This window comes from Giraffa tippelskirchi, chromosome 7 (assembly GCF_054371585.1).
Source record: "Giraffa tippelskirchi isolate mGirTip1 chromosome 7, T2T-mGirTip1v1.2.pri, whole genome shotgun sequence".
Lineage (NCBI taxonomy): Eukaryota > Metazoa > Chordata > Mammalia > Artiodactyla > Giraffidae > Giraffa > Giraffa tippelskirchi.
This window is the reverse complement of record NC_137281.1, coordinates 65,554,595-65,571,950: the sequence shown is the minus strand read 5'-3', so window position 1 is coordinate 65,571,950 and position 17,356 is coordinate 65,554,595. Positions and strand designations below refer to the sequence as shown.

The 17,356-nt window shown below is 54.8% G+C and overlaps 2 protein-coding genes and 1 long non-coding RNA gene across 3 annotated transcripts; 2 read left to right on the top strand and 1 right to left on the bottom strand.

Annotated features, from left to right (window-relative positions):
- Positions 1–2,715: 2,715 nt before the first annotated feature.
- LOC145514129 (uncharacterized) lies at positions 2,716–7,776 on the bottom strand. Its single transcript, XR_014059851.1, has 2 exons — positions 5,584–7,776; positions 2,716–5,488 (listed from the first exon to the last, which is right to left on the bottom strand). It is a non-coding gene; the product is annotated as an uncharacterized LOC145514129 (long non-coding RNA).
- LOC145514091 (uncharacterized) lies at positions 5,309–7,637 on the top strand. Its single transcript, XM_081511176.1, has 3 exons — positions 5,309–6,022; positions 6,422–6,734; positions 6,985–7,637. Exons 1-3 carry the CDS (start codon positions 5,888–5,890, stop codon positions 7,611–7,613), a joined length of 1,077 nt encoding a protein of 358 aa, XP_081367302.1. The 5' UTR covers positions 5,309–5,887; the 3' UTR covers positions 7,614–7,637.
- Positions 7,777–13,470: 5,694 nt separating the features above from the next.
- Positions 13,471–15,277, top strand: LOC145514116 (uncharacterized). Its single transcript, XM_081511210.1, has 3 exons — positions 13,471–13,661; positions 14,061–14,373; positions 14,630–15,277. Exons 1-3 carry the CDS (start codon positions 13,527–13,529, stop codon positions 15,250–15,252), a joined length of 1,071 nt encoding a protein of 356 aa, XP_081367336.1. The 5' UTR covers positions 13,471–13,526; the 3' UTR covers positions 15,253–15,277.
- The last annotated feature ends 2,079 nt before the right edge of the window (positions 15,278–17,356 follow it).

The following is a 17,356-nucleotide window of genomic DNA, read 5'->3' as shown; positions in this document are numbered from 1 at the left end:
TTTGGGAACACTGTTGTGTAACTCTGGTGATACTGTGTTACCATCCCAATTTGTAGTTTCAGACCCGTTCGATCTTTATGCCCCACCCCCCAACAAAGCCTGGATTCAAGGCAAGCACGCCCTGTTCATCCCTCCCCCCGATCCTGAACACAATTTCATCTTTTCTTTCTGCATTCCTTCCTATATTCTTGGTGTCCCCAATCAATGACTCTCAGTGAAATGACTGAAGGAGTTTTTTTCGGACTCTCCACCTACTGTAAGACTCCATTGGAGAGTTCTCATTTGTATGTCATTTGAACTAGCCTTTGATAGCTGAAAGGACGGTGTACGTCCTTTCAAGATATCATGTGCCAAACGAAGCCCTTTTGGCAAATGCCATCATTATCTCCAGGCAGGCATTGCTGTTTGAAGGGTGACATCTCAGCCAGAAGGCAGAGGCTGAGCTCCTCTTGTTGCACCAGCTCCCAAAAGAAGCCAAGAAAGGGAGCTGGAACAACAAACCACCCCAACGCCCAGGAAAGCGTTCTTCACGACAGAAGGCTAGAAAATGACCCAACAACCTTGTGGCCCAGAACCCCTCTAAAAAATCACTGTTCCATAAAAAAGAGAAACACATGGGAAGTTCCAAGGAGAGGCAATGCCCATGGCCAGTGTACTTTAGAGACGGCCTGACCGCTCCGGGGAAGACACGCACCGACGGAACCCCTTGGGAAACAGCAGTGATAGTCCTCACCGTTGTAAGGGTTTCCTCTGGGGACAACCTGCCCTGGGCACCACATGAGGGAGCAGACCGGCTTCTCTTCCTCTGCCCCCACACCATTCACTCATGAAGGCAGCTCAGGTGTTCTCATGCCCTGCCTGCCTGCCTGCCTGCCTGGCTCATCCGTGAGCTGTGCCCACCTCCAGGGCAGGACTCCACCTTCTCCTCTCTGTGTACCGTGAATCTGCACACAGTGGGCTTTCAGAACCTTAGGAGACTTGAGCCATTCCCACTGGAGCCAGAACCCTCCCCAGGAAGGAAAACAGCTGTGGAGTCATTTTGGCCCCAGCACTGGTTCCCAAACCCTGGCGGCTCCTACAGCCTCTACGGTGTGAAGAGGGAGGTCCCATTTGACAGAGCTTTCCGGCTGTCAGATCTAAGCTGTTGTTTCCCTGTCAGCTGTGTCTCTTCCGTTGCAGCCAGGTGGGCCACGCTGCTCCAAAGGAGCTCACAAGCTGAGTTGCAAGGGAGGTATTGAGAGGACAGGGATGGCTACAACGTGCTGCAAACTGAGTGAGGGTCCCCACAATCCTCAGCAAAGGTCTGTGGTGTGCAAGTGGGGAGTAGAGGGCCCCCAAGTTCCAAAGGAAGGGAGGTACTTGGGAGCTAAAGCCCTTGGCTGCTGTGGTAGCAGCTGCAGATGGCAGCTCGTCCACAGTGCACTTCGAATGAGGTCATATGAGCGGGACTCTGGAAATGGCTCCGAAATCCAGAGAAAGGGGTCAGGGTATGTGGGAATCCGGCGGGGGTGGGGGGTGGATGAAGGAAGGTGTCCTTCCCCTCTCCAGTGTAATTTGGTTTGGTGAGTCTCAAAGCTACCAGATGGCACTTCCCAAGTCAGGCCCCCGCAGGAATCAGGGTGGGCTGCGTGCCTCGGCCCCTGCCACAGGGACAAGCCACACCAGTGGCCTCCCTGAGCTCAAATGGCCGGATCTGGGGGTTCTGTCTGGGTGCACACCTCCTTGCTGTGGCCAAGTTCCCCCCTTCTCTGAGCACCAGCTTCATCCTCTCGAAGTAGGACATCGATTGCTACCTTGGCACGTTACTCTCTTCATCCTGTGAAGACTCATTAGGCTTATCCTACAATTACTAGCTGGCCCGAAGAGATATCTCCTGAATCCAGATTAAGCTGGAGTCTCCCAGGCTCATCTGGCATGTCTTCCCTGAAGTCTGCCAAAACCCACACCCTTGCATTTCCAGGGACTCCCCTTAGCCAGCTGGGCAGAAAACCCAGCATGCTTCAAACAAGCTGACAGACAAGCGGGAGAGGACTCACGGGCAGACGGCCTCCCTCAGGTCTCGGGTGGAGCTCTGGGACCACAGCAGCAACGGGCCATCCCAGCCCCTGGGCTCAGCAGCGCCCTCATTCTCAGGCCGGCGGCTCTGCCCTGAGGGGAGCAGGAAGGTCACCAACTGCCGCAGGCGGACCTCAAGCCCCTCCCACTGCTGGAGCCTGACCTCCCCCGGCCCCACCCCTTCCCCTACCCCAGCAGGACGAGAGCTCGTCTTCCCCTGGCTTCCAACGTGAGGCCCGGCCCTAGGCCCCGATTGGGCACTGCCCCAGTCCGGAGCCAATCACAGTGGCCAGGGAGGTGGATCGCACTGATTGGCCAGGGCCAGGTCATGTGACCATGCTCCCCAGGAAACTCAAATATTACCAAGATTCCCTAACAAACCAATGAACAAAATTATCCAGTAAACGCAAACCGTACTTTTTAATGAGGCCAATGTCACAGAAAAAAAAAAAAATGCTTCACAATGAACTGCTCAAGGAAGCTACTAAATAAACTTTCAGAAAAGTTAAGTCTTTTTTTTTTTTTTTTTTAATAGGGTGACGGAGAGCTATACCTTTCCCATCTATGTGAATTTAGGTTTAAACTAGATTTCCCTTGGCTATTATATAAGACAAAAAACCCCACATCACCCCCTTTCACTCCCCCCACCCCCAAAAAGTGTTTTAGTCTATTGAGTTTTTGTGTCCTCAGTTGTGTCTGATTCACGGCAACTCACGAACTCTACACAGCCAGGCTCTTCCGTCCATGGAATTCAGGGCAATTTTTTTCTGTCACAGTAAATGCCCACCCTGGGTGATCCAAAGGCAAGGGCTCAGAGGCTCCTGAGAGACTAACTCCTTTCAGCTGAGCACAGAGCTGGCTCCTCACTGGGATGCCTGTGGCCTGGGGCTCCCAGAGGGGACAGCAGCACTCGCCCCACCGTGTGGTCACTGCTGCAAGTGCAGGCTGCTCCTCACTCCCCCTTGACAGTGTCCCTGAGGGCAGAACAGTGTGAATCTACTCAAGGTGGAAATGCAAACTCCGATGCAACCAAACTTCCCACAAGGTCTCCAAAACCACTCAGGAACAGGGAATTGGAAACTGCAGGGCATGACATGAATGGAGATGGAGACTTGACACCTTACACCGAGTTCACTTCCAGTTATCCCTAGACAAAGTTTCCATGAAAACTTGTCACAAATCTAGAAGAACAATGAGCAGAAACCGGACACGTGCTTTGAGTCTTCACACACAAAACTAAAAGGCAGTCCACAAAACAACCCAGAGAATACAGTGGACTTTGCAAAATCAAAGATATCTACCGTGGGAAAGACCTCATTACAAAAGCAAAAGACAGGTCATACATCGCGAGACGAATGAGTGGAAACACAAAGCTTCTCAAGGACGTGTCTCCAAACAGACAAAGAACACCAACACAACAAGCCTGTGAAAACTAGGGAAAGGTCTGAAGGGACGCCAGACTGAGGAAGACACACACAGAGTATCCCGGATGATGTCCAGCACTGAGGGCCTGAAGAAACAACAGTCTAGTTGCACTCCCTCAGGCCTGTGTGACCCTGGATGAGGCCTCTGTTTCCCGGTGGCTCTGAGAGATGGACAGGGAGGAAGGGGAAGAGAAATCACTTGCACTTCTAATACTCACAGCAAAGTCTTCCAATGAGAAGGGAATTATCACCCCCACTGACAATGCCATTCACTGAAGTGATACCCACGAGTCCATCTAACCCAGAAGGGAAGGAAGGACCTGTTCTCACAAAACGGCGAGAGATGGAAGAAAGAAGATCAAGCCCACACCAATCACTGGAAAGAGAAGCTGTGCTCAGGGCTTGAAAGAATTCCTATTGGGAAAATGATGTCACAGCCCCACAAGGCAATCCACAGCTTCGATGCTATTCCTCCCAAAATGCCAATGCATGTTCGCACCGAACAAAGAATTGCAAAAGGGGTTACGGAAACAGAAAAGAGCCTAAATTGTCAATACAATCCGACGAAAAAGCCCCGATACGGACGTCCAAGGTTGTGTGAAAGGAAATTAGACGACCAAACTAGGATCCTCAGGAGAGTATCGGAGAAGGCGATGGCGACCCACTCCAGTACTCTTGCCTGGAAAATGCCCTGGACGGAGGAGCCTGGTAGGCTGCAGGCCATGGGGTCGCGCAGAGTCAGACACGACTGAAGTGACTTAGCCGCAGCGGCAGCAGCAGGACAGTATGCTATTGGGAATACAACAACACACACAGATCCAGATCGATGGAATAAAGTTGAGGGTCCAGAAACAAACCCCGGCATCCAAGGTCAACTCATCTCTGACACAGAAGGGGAGAATATCCAAATGGGAACAAGAAAGCCTCTTCAATCAATGTCCATGGGAAAACCAGACAGCTACATCTGAAGAACGCTATTGGTTTTGATCTCACACCACCTCAATATCGGGGAAAAACCTCACCCTAAAGACTGATGTCATGAGATAGCTAGAAAGAAGCGTAGGTCAAAGGCTCCTTAACATCAGAGTCTCCTTGCCATTTGCTGGGCGGAGGTAGAAATGGGTCTCTTCAAGTAAGGGAAAGAGGGAAACCAAGTACACCAATGGGTTTCCATCCAATGGAACCTCTTCACAACAGAGAAGCTAAGCATTCACAAATGCAAAAGATAGGAAACGGAACATGAGAGACTCCTTGCAAGTGGTGTATCTGAGAAGGGGTTCATATGGAAAGAGACGAAGAATGCACAGCACTCAGATTCCAAGAAACACCACCACCACCCTTGACCCTTCCCCCATGACCAACTCCGACCTAAAGCCTTTCTCTCCCTCTAACCTATCCCTAAAACATAACCCTCATCTAATCATATACATGTGCATTCCTAGCATCCATCCATCCACACACGAGAGAGAAAGAGGAAGACACAGACTGAATCGAGAAAGGAAAAGAGAGGGACACAGCCAGAGAGAGACACGGAACCAAAGAGAGGAAAGGAGTCGATGGTCCAGACTTTTCATCAATCTGTCTCGAAGGTAGAAGCAATGACAGCGCCCATCCACCCCAGAAGGGGGAAACGGACGGAAGGTTTGGAGAGGAAAAGACAAGAACGCAGGGAGCCATTAGAAGCTCAGCCACCCGCAGAAGCCGAGCTGGGACACTTGAACAGAATCTCAATGGAAACAGAGGACCAGAAAGTTGGCTACTCTTTTCTATCAGAGAGGGAGACCTTCGAGTCTTCCTTTCGGTCCTCCAACTTGCATGCGGGGTCTCCAAACAGTCAGGAGGGGGAGTGCCTTTTCCTGGGTACCACGGCGCATCCAGGCCTCGTTCTGCCCCATTCTGTGCTGTGTCAGCCCTGGATGGAGTCTTTCTTTCTGAAGTCTCAGCGCACAAGCTCCACGTGATATCAGCCCCAGGTGGAAAGGCATGGAGCTGCTCGTAGGCCGACAGACCTAGGAAACAGATGGGAGAATGACCCCCACTCTGCAGATGGAGAGACCGGGGAAACCCTGAGGGGCATATGCTTGTCCAGGGCCACACCACTTACGAGAAGAAGGAGCCTGGTCTGAGAGCAGCGGGGTCCTCGGAGCTCAGGCCCTGGCTGCACCCAGGCCTCCCCAGGGCTGTGGGCTGGGCTGTGTGGCTGTCACTGTGCCTGCACATGGCCTAAGGGGGGTGGTCGAGCAGTCAGAAACCCAGAGATTCCCTTGCGAAGTTTTGGGGAAGGGACCTCAGCACGAACCCCAGGAAATGATGTCACCTGCCGGCAACAGAACCCAACAGAACCCGCAACCCGGGTATCCAGGCCTCCAGAGCGGAGAGGAGCCCCAGCCAGATCACTTGCTGCCAGGATGTTCTGCTGTTTGCCCCTGCCCAGAGGCCGGGGCCTCAGGAGAGCTCACAGGCAGTGTGCGTGGGCACCCTGTCGACGTTGGCTCAGGGCACCCCCGAGAGGCCTCTGGCCCTTTGACCGGAGAAACAGAAAGGTAACACGGGGAGCCCCAGGCGGGGCCAGGCCACCTCTCCCATGCCACCCGGAAACACCGGGTCCTTTGCCTGTGTGTGTGGATGCGGGTTTCTCGGGGTGTGTCTCCCTCAAGGAAGCCCAGGCGGATGTGGGGTCAGAAGCCTGCGGACAAGTTGTGTCCACACCCCAGGGGAGAGCAGGCTGGGTGGGATGGGGAGAGTGCGGGCAGCGCCGGCCGCCCAGGCTGACCTCACACCCTCAGGTGGGTCTCTATCCTCCCGGGTGGGGATCTGAGCAGACACACGTCTCTGACCCTTCTGGGAAGAGAAGTTCGAGCAGGCAGAAGCAGCGGCTCCACTGGCCAGGCCCAGCTCGGAAAACTCCCAGCACGGCTGGCTGACGGTCACTGTCGTTGCAGAGCTTCCCACGTGATGAGGCCGAGGACGGGGACACCCCGTCCACCTCCCGGAGGGAGGGGTCGGAGCACCACCCCCCCGCCCGTGAGGCCCAGTGCAGGCTCCAGGTGAGCGTGCCCACGGAGGCATCAGCCCCACCGGGGGCGAAGCGGAGGCGGGGAAGGCCTGCTGCCGAGACACCACCCAGGATACACCCGGCGGCCCAGTCTGAGGCGGCCACGGAGCTCAGCACACCCGGCTCCGACCCAGAGTCCCGAGAACCCCGGCCTCTGAGGCAGCAGGAGGACCTGGAGCCCAGCACGCCAGAGCACAGAGGTGAGGACGCTGGGGCTGGTGCACGGGAGTGTGTGGGGAGGGGGTGCTGAGCTACACACGGACGAGTCCCCGAAAGATGCTGCTGGGCCTGCAGCAAGCGCTGGCCTCACACCCCCACCCCCATCTTGCACACTTCAGTCCCAAAAGACATCCGACCCTGGGTATTCTTTGGGAATCTCTTGGAAGCTTTCTGTCCCGGGATACGCACATGCCAAGGCTGGCCTGTGGGCAAACTTTGCTTCTCCCCCAGCTCTAGCACTGGCCTCCAACTGGAACCAGGCTCTACTTCCCAGACCTGTCCCTACAGAGGTGGTGGCTCCAGGTGCAGGACCCAGGGATCCACCGAGGCCAGATGGAGATCCGAGACTTGCCCTCACAGAGACACCAGGCCAGCTGGGTACTGGCCAGCACACCGGGCAGATCGGATCTCCGTGCCTGCAGGGCCCCCAGCCCCAGGCACTGATGTCCCACCCCCTCAGCCAGAACCTCCACCTCCACGTGCACCTGTACCTGCTCGGGCTTTGGCAGGAGAACCCGAGGCAGAGGAGGAGTCACCGCCTCGGCAGGGAGAGCCTGCCCTGGCTCCCGCGCAACACCCAGACGCCGACGATGACTCACTCGCCCCTGCAGGAAGAACGAGCCCCCGCTCTGGGCAGAGACCCAGAGCCCTTGCCAGAAACACCACGTCCAGGGGAGCAGTCGGCTCTGCAGCCTCCATCCCTGTCTGCTCACCGTGGACGCCGGCAACTCGGTCTGCCCCCAGGGGACATGGAGTTCCTTTCCCCTGAACTGCTTTGCATTTGGTTTGTTTCCACCTTTCTGGTGATGTTTTATTTTGTGTATGGTTTCCTGTATTTCTCTTGGTTAAGTTGGGATTAGTAAACTTTTTCATCATTGTTGCAATTTGGGAACACTGTTGTGTAACTCTGGTGATACTGTGTTACCATCCCAATTTGTAGTTTCAGACCCGTTCGATCTTTATGCCCCACCCCCCAACAAAGCCTGGATTCAAGGCAAGCACGCCCTGTTCATCCCTCCCCCCGATCCTGAACACAATTTCATCTTTTCTTTCTGCATTCCTTCCTATATTCTTGGTGTCCCCAATCAATGACTCTCAGTGAAATGACTGAAGGAGTTTTTTTCGGACTCTCCACCTACTGTAAGACTCCATTGGAGAGTTCTCATTTGTATGTCATTTGAACTAGCCTTTGATAGCTGAAAGGACGGTGTACGTCCTTTCAAGATATCATGTGCCAAACGAAGCCCTTTTGGCAAATGCCATCATTATCTCCAGGCAGGCATTGCTGTTTGAAGGGTGACATCTCAGCCAGAAGGCAGAGGCTGAGCTCCTCTTGTTGCACCAGCTCCCAAAAGAAGCCAAGAAAGGGAGCTGGAACAACAAACCACCCCAACGCCCAGGAAAGCGTTCTTCACGACAGAAGGCTAGAAAATGACCCAACAACCTTGTGGCCCAGAACCCCTCTAAAAAATCACTGTTCCATAAAAAAGAGAAACACATGGGAAGTTCCAAGGAGAGGCAATGCCCATGGCCAGTGTACTTTAGAGACGGCCTGACCGCTCCGGGGAAGACACGCACCGACGGAACCCCTTGGGAAACAGCAGTGATAGTCCTCACCGTTGTAAGGGTTTCCTCTGGGGACAACCTGCCCTGGGCACCACATGAGGGAGCAGACCGGCTTCTCTTCCTCTGCCCCCACACCATTCACTCATGAAGGCAGCTCAGGTGTTCTCATGCCCTGCCTGCCTGCCTGCCTGCCTGGCTCATCCGTGAGCTGTGCCCACCTCCAGGGCAGGACTCCACCTTCTCCTCTCTGTGTACCGTGAATCTGCACACAGTGGGCTTTCAGAACCTTAGGAGACTTGAGCCATTCCCACTGGAGCCAGAACCCTCCCCAGGAAGGAAAACAGCTGTGGAGTCATTTTGGCCCCAGCACTGGTTCCCAAACCCTGGCGGCTCCTACAGCCTCTACGGTGTGAAGAGGGAGGTCCCATTTGACAGAGCTTTCCGGCTGTCAGATCTAAGCTGTTGTTTCCCTGTCAGCTGTGTCTCTTCCGTTGCAGCCAGGTGGGCCACGCTGCTCCAAAGGAGCTCACAAGCTGAGTTGCAAGGGAGGTATTGAGAGGACAGGGATGGCTACAACGTGCTGCAAACTGAGTGAGGGTCCCCACAATCCTCAGCAAAGGTCTGTGGTGTGCAAGTGGGGAGTAGAGGGCCCCCAAGTTCCAAAGGAAGGGAGGTACTTGGGAGCTAAAGCCCTTGGCTGCTGTGGTAGCAGCTGCAGATGGCAGCTCGTCCACAGTGCACTTCGAATGAGGTCATATGAGCGGGACTCTGGAAATGGCTCCGAAATCCAGAGAAAGGGGTCAGGGTATGTGGGAATCCGGCGGGGGTGGGGGGTGGATGAAGGAAGGTGTCCTTCCCCTCTCCAGTGTAATTTGGTTTGGTGAGTCTCAAAGCTACCAGATGGCACTTCCCAAGTCAGGCCCCCGCAGGAATCAGGGTGGGCTGCGTGCCTCGGCCCCTGCCACAGGGACAAGCCACACCAGTGGCCTCCCTGAGCTCAAATGGCCGGATCTGGGGGTTCTGTCTGGGTGCACACCTCCTTGCTGTGGCCAAGTTCCCCCCTTCTCTGAGCACCAGCTTCATCCTCTCGAAGTAGGACATCGATTGCTACCTTGGCACGTTACTCTCTTCATCCTGTGAAGACTCATTAGGCTTATCCTACAATTACTAGCTGGCCCGAAGAGATATCTCCTGAATCCAGATTAAGCTGGAGTCTCCCAGGCTCATCTGGCATGTCTTCCCTGAAGTCTGCCAAAACCCACACCCTTGCATTTCCAGGGACTCCCCTTAGCCAGCTGGGCAGAAAACCCAGCATGCTTCAAACAAGCTGACAGACAAGCGGGAGAGGACTCACGGGCAGACGGCCTCCCTCAGGTCTCGGGTGGAGCTCTGGGACCACAGCAGCAACGGGCCATCCCAGCCCCTGGGCTCAGCAGCGCCCTCATTCTCAGGCCGGCGGCTCTGCCCTGAGGGGAGCAGGAAGGTCACCAACTGCAGCAGGCGGACCTCAAGCCCCTCCCACTGCTGGAGCCTGACCTCCCCCGGCCCCACCCCTTCCCCTACCCCAGCAGGACGAGAGCTCGTCTTCCCCTGGCTTCCAACGTGAGGCCCGGCCCTAGGCCCCGATTGGGCACTGCCCCAGTCCGGAGCCAATCACAGTGGCCAGGGAGGTGGAACGCACCGATTGGCCAGGGCCAGGTCATGTGACCATGCTCCCCAGGAAACTCACATATTACCAAGATTCCCTAACAAACCAATGAACAAAATTATCCAGTAAACGCAAACCGTACTTTTTAATGAGGCCAATGTCACAGAAAAAAAAAAAAAATGCTTCACAATGAACTGCTCAAGGAAGCTACTAAATAAACTTTCAGAAAAGTTAAGTCTTTTTTTTTTTTTTTTTTAATAGGGTGACGGAGAGCTATACCTTTCCCATCTATGTGAATTTAGGTTTAAACTAGATTTCCCTTGGCTATTATATAAGACAAAAAACCCCACATCACCCCCTTTCACTCCCCCCACCCCCAAAAAGTGTTTTAGTCTATTGAGTTTTTGTGTCCTCAGTTGTGTCTGATTCACGGCAACTCACGAACTCTACACAGCCAGGCTCTTCCGTCCATGGAATTCAGGGCAATTTTTTTCTGTCACAGTAAATGCCCACCCTGGGTGATCCAAAGGCAAGGGCTCAGAGGCTCCTGAGAGAATAACTCCTTTCAGCTGAGCACAGAGCTGGCTCCTCACTGGGATGCCTGTGGCCTGGGGCTCCCAGAGGGGACAGCAGCACTCGCCCCACCGTGTGGTCACTGCTGCAAGTGCAGGCTGCTCCTCACTCCCCCTTGACAGTGTCCCTGAGGGCAGAACAGTGTGAATCTACTCAAGGTGGAAATGCAAACTCCGATGCAACCAAACTTCCCACAAGGTCTCCAAAACCACTCAGGAACAGGGAATTGGAAACTGCAGGGCATGACATGAATGGAGATGGAGACTTGACACCTTACACCGAGTTCACTTCCAGTTATCCCTAGACAAAGTTTCCATGAAAACTTGTCACAAATCTAGAAGAACAATGAGCAGAAACCGGACACGTGCTTTGAGTCTTCACACACAAAACTAAAAGGCAGTCCACAAAACAACCCAGAGAATACAGTGGACTTTGCAAAATCAAAGATATCTACCGTGGGAAAGACCTCATTACAAAAGCAAAAGACAGGTCATACATCGCGAGACGAATGAGTGGAAACACAAAGCTTCTCAAGGACGTGTCTCCAAACAGACAAAGAACACCAACACAACAAGCCTGTGAAAACTAGGGAAAGGTCTGAAGGGACGCCAGACTGAGGAAGACACACACAGAGTATCCCGGATGATGTCCAGCACTGAGGGCCTGAAGAAACAACAGTCTAGTTGCACTCCCTCAGGCCTGTGTGACCCTGGATGAGGCCTCTGTTTCCCGGTGGCTCTGAGAGATGGACAGGGAGGAAGGGGAAGAGAAATCACTTGCACTTCTAATACTCACAGCAAAGTCTTCCAATGAGAAGGGAATTATCACCCCCACTGACAATGCCATTCACTGAAGTGATACCCACGAGTCCATCTAACCCAGAAGGGAAGGAAGGACCTGTTCTCACAAAACGGCGAGAGATGGAAGAAAGAAGATCAAGCCCACACCAATCACTGGAAAGAGAAGCTGTGCTCAGGGCTTGAAAGAATTCCTATTGGGAAAATGATGTCACAGCCCCACAAGGCAATCCACAGCTTCGATGCTATTCCTCCCAAAATGCCAATGCATGTTCGCACCGAACAAAGAATTGCAAAAGGGGTTACGGAAACAGAAAAGAGCCTAAATTGTCAATACAATCCGACGAAAAAGCCCCGATACGGACGTCCAAGGTTGTGTGAAAGGAAATTAGACGACCAAACTAGGATCCTCAGGAGAGTATCGGAGAAGGCGATGGCGACCCACTCCAGTACTCTTGCCTGGAAAATGCCCTGGACGGAGGAGCCTGGTAGGCTGCAGGCCATGGGGTCGCGCAGAGTCAGACACGACTGAAGTGACTTAGCCGCAGCGGCAGCAGCAGGACAGTATGCTATTGGGAATACAACAACACACACAGATCCAGATCGATGGAATAAAGTTGAGGGTCCAGAAACAAACCCCGGCATCCAAGGTCAACTCATCTCTGACACAGAAGGGGAGAATATCCAAATGGGAACAAGAAAGCCTCTTCAATCAATGTCCATGGGAAAACCAGACAGCTACATCTGAAGAACGCTATTGGTTTTGATCTCACACCACCTCAATATCGGGGAAAAACCTCACCCTAAAGACTGATGTCATGAGATAGCTAGAAAGAAGCGTAGGTCAAAGGCTCCTTAACATCAGAGTCTCCTTGCCATTTGCTGGGCGGAGGTAGAAATGGGTCTCTTCAAGTAAGGGAAAGAGGGAAACCAAGTACACCAATGGGTTTCCATCCAATGGAACCTCTTCACAACAGAGAAGCTAAGCATTCACAAATGCAAAAGATAGGAAACGGAACATGAGAGACTCCTTGCAAGTGGTGTATCTGAGAAGGGGTTCATATGGAAAGAGACGAAGAATGCACAGCACTCAGATTCCAAGAAACACCACCACCACCCTTGACCCTTCCCCCATGACCAACTCCGACCTAAAGCCTTTCTCTCCCTCTAACCTATCCCTAAAACATAACCCTCATCTAATCATATACATGTGCATTCCTAGCATCCATCCATCCACACACGAGAGAGAAAGAGGAAGACACAGACTGAATCGAGAAAGGAAAAGAGAGGGACACAGCCAGAGAGAGACACGGAACCAAAGAGAGGAAAGGAGTCGATGGTCCAGACTTTTCATCAATCTGTCTCGAAGGTAGAAGCAATGACAGCGCCCATCCACCCCAGAAGGGGGAAACGGACGGAAGGTTTGGAGAGGAAAAGACAAGAACGCAGGGAGCCATTAGAAGCTCAGCCACCCGCAGAAGCCGAGCTGGGACACTTGAACAGAATCTCAATGGAAACAGAGGACCAGAAAGTTGGCTACTCTTTTCTATCAGAGAGGGAGACCTTCGAGTCTTCCTTTCGGTCCTCCAACTTGCATGCGGGGTCTCCAAACAGTCAGGAGGGGGAGTGCCTTTTCCTGGGTACCACGGCGCATCCAGGCCTCGTTCTGCCCCATTCTGTGCTGTGTCAGCCCTGGATGGAGTCTTTCTTTCTGAAGTCTCAGCGCACAAGCTCCACGTGATATCAGCCCCAGGTGGAAAGGCATGGAGCTGCTCGTAGGCCGACAGACCTAGGAAACAGATGGGAGAATGACCCCCACTCTGCAGATGGAGAGACCGGGGAAACCCTGAGGGGCATATGCTTGTCCAGGGCCACACCACTTACGAGAAGAAGGAGCCTGGTCTGAGAGCAGCGGGGTCCTCGGAGCTCAGGCCCTGGCTGCACCCAGGCCTCCCCAGGGCTGTGGGCTGGGCTGTGTGGCTGTCACTGTGCCTGCACATGGCCTAAGGGGGGTGGTCGAGCAGTCAGAAACCCAGAGATTCCCTTGCGAAGTTTTGGGGAAGGGACCTCAGCACGAACCCCAGGAAATGATGTCACCTGCCGGCAACAGAACCCAACAGAACCCGCAACCCGGGTATCCAGGCCTCCAGAGCGGAGAGGAGCCCCCAGCCAGATCACTTGCTGCCAGGATGTTCTGCTGTTTGCCCCTGCCCAGAGGCCGGGGCCTCAGGAGAGCTCACAGGCAGTGTGCGTGGGCACCCTGTCGACGTTGGCTCAGGGCACCCCCGAGAGGCCTCTGGCCCTTTGCCCGGAGAAACAGAAAGGTAACACGGGGAGCCCCAGGCGGGGCCAGGCCACCTCTCCCATGCCACCCGGAAACACCGGGTCCTTTGCCTGTGTGTGTGGATGCGGGTTTCTCGGGGTGTGTCTCCCTCAAGGAAGCCCAGGCGGATGTGGGGTCAGAAGCCTGCGGACAAGTTGTGTCCACACCCCAGGGGAGAGCAGGCTGGGTGGGATGGGGAGAGTGCGGGCAGCGCCGGCCGCCCAGGCTGACCTCACACCCTCAGGTGGGTCTCTTTCCTCCCGGGTGGGGATCTGAGCAGACACACGTCTCTGACCCTTCTGGGAAGAGAAGTTCGAGCAGGCAGAAGCAGCGGCTCCACTGGCCAGGCCCCGCTCGGAAAACTCCCAGCACGGCTGGCTGACGGTCACTGTCGTTGCAGAGCTTCCCACGTGATGAGGCCGAGGACGGGGACACCCCGTCCACCTCCCGGAGGGAGGGGTCGGAGCACCACCCCCCCGCCCGTGAGGCCCAGTGCAGGCTCCAGGTGAGCGTGCCCACGGAGGCATCAGCCCCACCGGGGGCGAAGCGGAGGCGGGGAAGGCCTGCTGCCGAGACACCGCCCAGGATACACCCGGCGGCCCAGTCTGAGGCGGCCACGGAGCTCAGCACACCCGGCTCCGACCCAGAGTCCCGAGAACCCCGGCCTCTGAGGCAGCAGGAGGACCTGGAGCCCAGCACGCCAGAGCACAGAGGTGAGGACGCTGGGGCTGGTGCACGGGAGTGTGTGGGGAGGGGGTGCTGAGCTACACACGGACGAGTCCCCGAAAGATGCTGCTGGGCCTGCAGCAAGCGCTGGCCTCACACCCCCACCCCCATCTTGCACACTTCAGTCCCAAAAGACATCCGACCCTGGGTATTCTTTGGGAATCTCTTGGAAGCTTTCTGTCCCGGGATACGCACATGCCAAGGCTGGCCTGTGGGCAAACTTTGCTTCTCCCCCAGCTCTAGCACTGGCCTCCAACTGGAACCAGGCTCTACTTCCCAGACCTGTCCCTACAGAGGTGGTGGCTCCAGGTGCAGGACCCAGGGATCCACCGAGGCCAGATGGAGATCCGAGACTTGCCCTCGCAGAGACACCAGGCCAGCTGGGTACTGGCCAGCACACCGGGCAGATCGGATCTCCGTGCCTGCAGGGCCCCCAGCCCCAGGCACTGATGTCCCACCCCCTCAGCCAGAACCTCCACCTCCACGTGCACCTGTACCTGCTCGGGCTTTGGCAGGAGAACCCGAGGCAGAGGAAGAGTCACCGCCTCGGCAGGGAGAGCCTGCCCTGGCTCCCGCGCAACACCCAGACGCCGACGATGACTCACTCGCCCCTGCAGGAAGAACGAGCCCCCGCTCTGGGCAGAGACCCAGAGCCCTTGCCGGAAACACCACGTCCAGGGGAGCGGTCGGCTCTGCAGCCTCCATCCCTGTCTGCTCACCGTGGACGCCGGCAACTCGGTCTGCCCCCAGGGGACATGGAGTTCCTTTCCCCTGAACTGCTTTGCATTTGGTTTGTTTCCACCTTTCTGGTGATGTTTTATTTTGTGTATGGTTTCCTGTATTTCTCTTGGTTAAGTTGGGATTAGTAAACTTTTTCATCATTGTTGCAATTTGGGAACACTGTTGTGTAACTCTGGTGATACTGTGTTACCATCCCAATTTGTAGTTTCAGACCCGTTCGATCTTTATGCCCCACCCCCCAACAAAGCCTGGATTCAAGGCAAGCACGCCCTGTTCATCCCTCCCCCCGATCCTGAACACAATTTCATCTTTTCTTTCTGCATTCCTTCCTATATTCTTGGTGTCCCCAATCAATGACTCTCAGTGAAATGACTGAAGGAGTTTTTTTCGGACTCTCCACCTACTGTAAGACTCCATTGGAGAGTTCTCATTTGTATGTCATTTGAACTAGCCTTTGATAGCTGAAAGGACGGTGTACGTCCTTTCAAGATATCATGTGCCAAACGAAGCCCTTTTGGCAAATGCCATCATTATCTCCAGGCAGGCATTGCTGTTTGAAGGGTGACATCTCAGCCAGAAGGCAGAGGCTGAGCTCCTCTTGTTGCACCAGCTCCCAAAAGAAGCCAAGAAAGGGAGCTGGAACAACAAACCACCCCAACGCCCAGGAAAGCGTTCTTCACGACAGAAGGCTAGAAAATGACCCAACAACCTTGTGGCCCAGAACCCCTCTAAAAAATCACTGTTCCATAAAAAAGAGAAACACATGGGAAGTTCCAAGGAGAGGCAATGCCCATGGCCAGTGTACTTTAGAGACGGCCTGACCGCTCCGGGGAAGACACGCACCGACGGAACCCCTTGGGAAACAGCAGTGATAGTCCTCACCGTCGTAAGGGTTTCCTCTGGGGACAACCTGCCCTGGGCACCACATGAGGGAGCAGACCGGCTTCTCTTCCTCTGCCCCCACACCATTCACTCATGAAGGCAGCTCAGGTGTTCTCATGCCCTGCCTGCCTGCCTGCCTGCCTGGCTCATCCGTGAGCTGTGCCCACCTCCAGGGCAGGACTCCACCTTCTCCTCTCTGTGTACCGTGAATCTGCACACAGTGGGCTTTCAGAACCTTAGGAGACTTGAGCCATTCCCACTGGAGCCAGAACCCTCCCCAGGAAGGAAAACAGCTGTGGAGTCATTTTGGCCCCAGCACTGGTTCCCAAACCCTGGCGGCTCCTACAGCCTCTACGGTGTGATGAGGGAGGTCCCTTTTGACAGAGCTTTCCGGCTGTCAGATCTAAGCTGTTGTTTCCCTGTCAGCTGTGTCTCTTCCGTTGCAGCCAGGTGGGCCACGCTGCTCCAAAGGAGCTCACAAGCTGAGTTGCAAGGGAGGTATTGAGAGGACAGGGATGGCTACAACGTGCTGCAAACTGAGTGAGGGTCCCCACAATCCTCAGCAAAGGTCTGTGGTGTGCAAGTGGGGAGTAGAGGGCCCCCAAGTTCCAAAGGAAGGGAGGTACTCGGGAGCTAAAGCCCTTGGCTGCTGTGGTAGCAGCTGCAGATGGCAGCTCGTCCACAGCGCACTTCGAATGAGGTCATATGAGCGGGACTCTGGAAATGGCTCCGAAATCCAGAGAATGGGGTCAGGGTATGTGGGAATCCGGCGGGGGTGGGGGGTGGATGAAGGAAGGTGTCCTTCCTCTCTCCAGTGCAATTTGGTTTGGTGAGTCTCAAAGCTACCAGATGGCACTTCCCAAGTCAGGCCCCCGCAGGAATCAGGGTGGGCTGCGTGCCTCGGCCCCTGCCACAGGGACAAGCCACAACAGTGGCCTCCCTGAGCTCAAATGGCCGGATCTGGGGGTTCTGTCTGGGTGCACACCGCCTTGCTGTGGCCAAGTTCCCCCCTTCTCTGAGCACCAGCTTCATCCTCTCGAAGGAGGACATCGATTGCTACCTTGGCACGTTACTCTCTTCATCCTGTGAAGACTCATTAGGCTTATCCTACAATTACTAGCTGGCCCGAAGAGATATCTCCTGAATCCAGATTAAGCTGGAGTCTCCCAGGCTCATCTGGCATGTCTTCCCTGAAGTCTGCCAAAACCCACACCCTTGCATTTCCAGGGACTCCCCTTAGCCAGCTGGGCAGAAAACCCAGCATGCTTCAAACAAGCTGACAGACAAGCGGGAGAGGACTCACGGGCAGACGGCCTCCCTCAGGTCTCGGGTGGAGCTCTGGGACCA

Bases quoted from the DNA above. Each gene is read 5' to 3' on its own strand.
- LOC145514091 (XM_081511176.1), top strand. From the start codon at position 5,888: ATGTTCTGCTGTTTGCCCCTGCCCAGAGGCCGGGGCCTCAGGAGAGCT. The intron at 6,023-6,421 runs GTAACACGGGGA...CTGTCGTTGCAG, and splicing joins TTGACCGGAGAAACAGAAAG to AGCTTCCCACGTGATGAGGC. The intron at 6,735-6,984 runs GTGAGGACGCTG...CTTCTCCCCCAG, and splicing joins CAGCACGCCAGAGCACAGAG to CTCTAGCACTGGCCTCCAAC.
- LOC145514116 (XM_081511210.1), top strand. From the start codon at position 13,527: ATGTTCTGCTGTTTGCCCCTGCCCAGAGGCCGGGGCCTCAGGAGAGCT. The intron at 13,662-14,060 runs GTAACACGGGGA...CTGTCGTTGCAG, and splicing joins TTGCCCGGAGAAACAGAAAG to AGCTTCCCACGTGATGAGGC. The intron at 14,374-14,629 runs GTGAGGACGCTG...CCCCAGCTCTAG, and splicing joins CAGCACGCCAGAGCACAGAG to CACTGGCCTCCAACTGGAAC.